The sequence below is a fragment of the Triticum aestivum genome, chromosome 2B (genome assembly GCF_018294505.1).
Source record: "Triticum aestivum cultivar Chinese Spring chromosome 2B, IWGSC CS RefSeq v2.1, whole genome shotgun sequence".
Taxonomy (NCBI): Eukaryota; Viridiplantae; Streptophyta; class Magnoliopsida; order Poales; family Poaceae; genus Triticum; species Triticum aestivum.
This window is the reverse complement of record NC_057798.1, coordinates 557,473,498-557,477,977: the sequence shown is the minus strand read 5'-3', so window position 1 is coordinate 557,477,977 and position 4,480 is coordinate 557,473,498. Positions and strand designations below refer to the sequence as shown.

At 48.0% G+C, this 4,480-nt stretch overlaps 1 protein-coding gene across 1 annotated transcript; it reads left to right on the top strand.

The window, feature by feature from the left end:
- The first annotated feature begins 2,622 nt into the window (after nt 1-2,622).
- Nucleotides 2,623-4,118, top strand: LOC123041639 (noroxomaritidine/norcraugsodine reductase). Its single transcript, XM_044464225.1, has 3 exons — nt 2,623-2,796; nt 2,905-3,445; nt 3,571-4,118. Exons 1-3 carry the CDS (start codon nt 2,705-2,707, stop codon nt 3,736-3,738), a joined length of 801 nt encoding a protein of 266 aa, XP_044320160.1. The 5' UTR covers nt 2,623-2,704; the 3' UTR covers nt 3,739-4,118.
- Nucleotides 4,119-4,480: the final 362 nt, after the last annotated feature.

Sequence of the window (4,480 nt, the reverse complement as noted above, 5' to 3'; positions counted from 1 at the left end):
CGACTACTTCCTCTACGTTGTGTCAACGCTTCCGCTTCGGTCTACGAGGGTACGTAGACAACACTCTCCCCTCTCGTTGCTATGCATCACCATGATCTTGCGTGTGCGTAGGAAAATTTTCGAAATTACTACGTTCCCCAACACAGGGTCCTTGGCGTCTGGCCCTGGTAAGGGGCAGTAATACATGTTTGTGTAGTTACTGCCAACCGGCCGCAATGGCAGCAATCTCCTTCTTTTGTTCAGATGAGAGGCTGACCCACAGGGCTTTGGAGCTCGAGGAGGCCGTGGCGGGTGAGATGCCGAGAGGAGATAGGGAGCGGAGGAGGTTGGATGCGGCTGTTGCTGGGCCTGGAATTTTTATAGCGGATGAATGGCAGGCCAGCCGGCGAGGTGGTTAATGGTGGGCGGCAGACGGACGGACGAGTGACGCTAGAGTATGTTCCTAGGCAACCGCACATGTTTAATGGAGGGAGGCAGACGGACGGACGAGTGACGCTAGAGTATGTTCCTAGGCAACCGCACATGTTTAATGGAGGGAGGCAGACGGACGGGTTGTCGTTTGAACCCGGAGAAGGCGCGTGCACCGGTGTCGGCCGACACACCGCTTCAATGGTGGAGCGACGTGAGAGATCGCGTCCTCTCGGCGCCGACCACTTCAGACGTGGGAGAGGGTTTTGGGTCTGGACAGGTTGTCGGATGCGTGTGTGGCAGCGGTCCGGACACCAACAAAGCCTTCCCCCGCATTTGCTTCCGGATTGCGGAGAAAAAGACGTCCAACGAACGGATACAGGACCGCGTTGCAAAACACATCTAGACTGCGGTTTGGACAGATGGGATGGTTTGAGAGTCCACATTGGAGATGCCTTTAGTACATATCCAATTGTCGAGCATGCATGATAACTTGTTTCCCTTAGTACAAAAAATACAAAACATACATGTAAATCATAGATTGTTACCATTAGTACATAAGTCTTTAACGTGTAAATTTGGACCATGATTTAATATCAATTTTTTTGGTGAAAATACAAAATCGCAGTATTGTGTAAAAAAATCAAGAAAAATTCACTGCCACTATACTCTCGGGATTAATAAATTACGGGCTCCTTTGATTCCAGGGAATTGCATAAGATGTTTGTCGGAGGATTATTATCCTTAGAATTTTTTCTGTATTGGTTGTTTAATTCATATGATTGAATTCTGTAGAAATTTTCTACCAAGCATCCACGCCAACTTATTGGAAAAAAATTCCTTCTTTTCTGTGATGCAATCGAACAAACTCAAATCATGTAGGATTTGAATGGGCATGACATTTCGTTCCTATACTTTTTCTATTTCTACGTTTTAACAACCCTGTAAATCAAATTTTCTTTTTGAGAAAAACCCTGCAAATGAAATTGGCCCTACTAGTCAAAGCTTGATGGTTTTTACTAGCTTACTCATCTATTTCCAACCACTAACCGAGGGAAGTGAATTAGATGAGGATACTGACTCTGCATGCATGCTAGCTAGTACTGCTGCCGCATCCTAAAAGTATTGCTACCACAGTACACCGCCAATTGCAAAGGCACCCAACTTTATGTCTTGCTATCACACCCTCTTATTTGATCTGATCAAAGGCTAGCTAGCTGCTACAGTGCCTGGCCGGCCTGCATGCAGTAACTACACAAACATGTATTACTGTCCCTTACGAGGGCCAGACGCCAAGGACCCTGGCGTCTGGACTTTTACCAGGACCAGACGTCAAGGACCCTGGCGTCTGGCCCCTTTGCCACGTCAGCCGGTCAACGTGGTCGCGGGTCGTGCGGGCCAGGGACCAGATGCCAGGGTCCCTGGCGTCTCCAATGCAACACAGACGTCAGGAATGTTGGCGTCACCAAAAAAGGTCAGATTAGGAATTTTTTTGTAACCGAGGTCAATTCGAGAATTTGTTAGCACAAAGGGTCAAAACAGTGATTTTGTCCGCCAGCTTGTAGTGGCCGGCCGTCTTGTAGTGCTGCGTATCCCTTCATATCCGGCCGTCAGAGATCTCGAACAGGCAAACAGCTAGGTCTTAGTTAATTATCAGCGACGACTTCTGCACCTCCTATCCCGTCATCCATCACGTACACGCTAGCTAAGACGTAGGCGGGCCGTAAAACTTTAAATATTACTTCCTTCGTCCCGTGACTCAATTTTGTACTAAATTTAGTATAAAGTTGAGTCATTTAATTTGAAACGGAGCGAATATATCTTTGTTGAGTTGGATGAGAGGGAAAAGAAGAAAGAAGTTAAGCGGACTGACGGTAGCACGGGCTACAAGAAGCTATGTGAGATTGTATGTTGGGCCATGTGGTAGAAAAATACTCCCTTCATCTGAAAATATTTGTCGGAAGAATGAATGTATCTAGACGTATTTTAGTTCTAGTTATATCCATTTTTATGCATTTCTTCGGCAAGTATTTCCGGACGGAGGGAGTAGTACTTTCTTATAGCCCACTACTATACATATTGGTTATTACTACATTGGTTATTAGGAGTAGATGACATGGCAAGACCATCAATAGGCTATATTATTAAACATGCTCTGAGTACTATAAATAACCTAGCGCGGAGATGTCTCTCAATTCGTATCAGTAGCAGCTGTCAACATAGCTACGTAGACACGCACACACACGTGGAGGAGCTAGAGATCGATCGATCGCGAGTAGGCCGGAGAGGAGAGTTCATGGCCGCCACCGCCGCATGCCGGAGCATGGAGAGGAGATGGAGTCTTGCCGGATCCACGGCGCTCGTTACCGGCGGCAGCAAAGGGATCGGGTACATACTTCACTCTGAGTCAGTACCATCTATGCTATTACATGGGTGTTTATACGTTACAGAATTAACGCGCTATATGTACTTGCATGGTGCGGCATGGATCAACAGGCATGCGATCGTGGAGGAGCTAGCGGGGCTCGGGGCTCGGGTGCACACGTGCTCCCGGAACGCGGCGGAGCTGGACGAGTGCCGGCGGCAGTGGGAGGACAAGAACCTCCGCGTCACCGTCTCCGTCTGCGACGTGTCCGTGCGTGCCGAGAGGGAGAAGCTCATGAACACGGTGAGGCAAACCCTGGGCGGTAAGCTGGACATCCTGGTGAACAACGCGGGGCAATCCATGGTGAAGGCGGCGACGGAGTGCACCGGCGAGGACTACGCGCTGGTGATGGCCACCAACATCGAGTCGTGCTTCCACCTCGCGCAGCTCGCGCACCCGCTCCTCCTCCGCTCGGGTGGAGGGGCGAGCAGCATCGTCCACGTCTCCTCCATCGCCGGCTTCGTCGGCTTCCCGGGCCTCGCCGTCTACTCGATGACCAAGGGGGCGATGAACCAGCTCACCCGGAGCCTTGCCGCCGAGTGGGCCGGCGACGGCATACGCGTCAACTGCGTCGCGCCGGGCGGCATCAACACTGACATCGCCAAAGACATGGTACTTGATTAAAGATTATCAGGATCAATCCCTTTATATATTTAACTGAGATCTTCTACCAGTTCCAGATACTCCTTAATAACGGCTATAACTTCTATTTCGTTTTTGTGATGTGCGTCGAGCAGATAACGAGGGACCCGGAGATTGTGAAGCGCCAGGCCACGCAGCTGCCGATGCAGCGGCTGGGCGAGACGGAGGAGGTGGCATCGGTGGTGGCCTTCCTCTGCATGCCAGCGGCGTCCTACATCACCGGCCAAGTAATCTGCGTCGACGGCGGACGCACCATAGCATAAAATCGCGCCGAACGTCCTATACCGATAAGAAGTCACATCGTTCAAAGCTGTTGCACGGGTACAAATAAATTGTATCTTATCATACATGGCAATGTACTCCCTCTGTCCCAAAATAAGTGAAGTGTCTTAAAGTTGAGACACTTATTTTGAGACGGAGGGAATATCTTTTATAGCTAAACCCTGCGCATACGTGGTACTTTCTCCGTCTTAAAATAAGTGTAGTTGATTAAGTACAAAATTTATAAGTACTAATAAAATACCAAATCATCTACACTTATTTTGAAACGGAGCGAGTATATGACTATTGTTTTCTCAATGTATTATTAGCTAAACATATACCCGTGTGTTGCCATGAAAGAAAAAATTGCATTTGCACCCCTAGCCAAGGTTTTGGATACTGAACGGTGCATTTTTACCGAGGGTGACCGGTAAACGTGGTTACCATGAAATTTCGAGCAAATTTTGAACGAAATTTATAATTCAAATTCTTTTTAAATAGATATAGATAGCACTTGAACTTATATTTATCATAAAAGAGCTACTAGCTCAGTGGAATGTTGTCTACGCTAGTGCTGTGAGGTGCTGCCACACTTTACTATACATTGAGCGTTTGAATTCAACAAATTCAAAAAAAATTGCTCGAAATGACCATTTACCGAGGGGGAACGAAATATGTGGTGACCATGGCAAATCTTGGAATCTCGAGCGGTAACCAGAACCATGTCCCTAGCATAATATTACG

Coding starts and splice junctions, on each gene's coding strand:
- LOC123041639 (XM_044464225.1), top strand. CDS start 2,705: ATGGCCGCCACCGCCGCATGCCGGAGCATGGAGAGGAGATGGAGTCTT. Junction 2,797..2,904: donor GGCGGCAGCAAAGGGATCGG/GTACATACTTCA, acceptor ATGGATCAACAG/GCATGCGATCGTGGAGGAGC. Junction 3,446..3,570: donor CTGACATCGCCAAAGACATG/GTACTTGATTAA, acceptor TGCGTCGAGCAG/ATAACGAGGGACCCGGAGAT.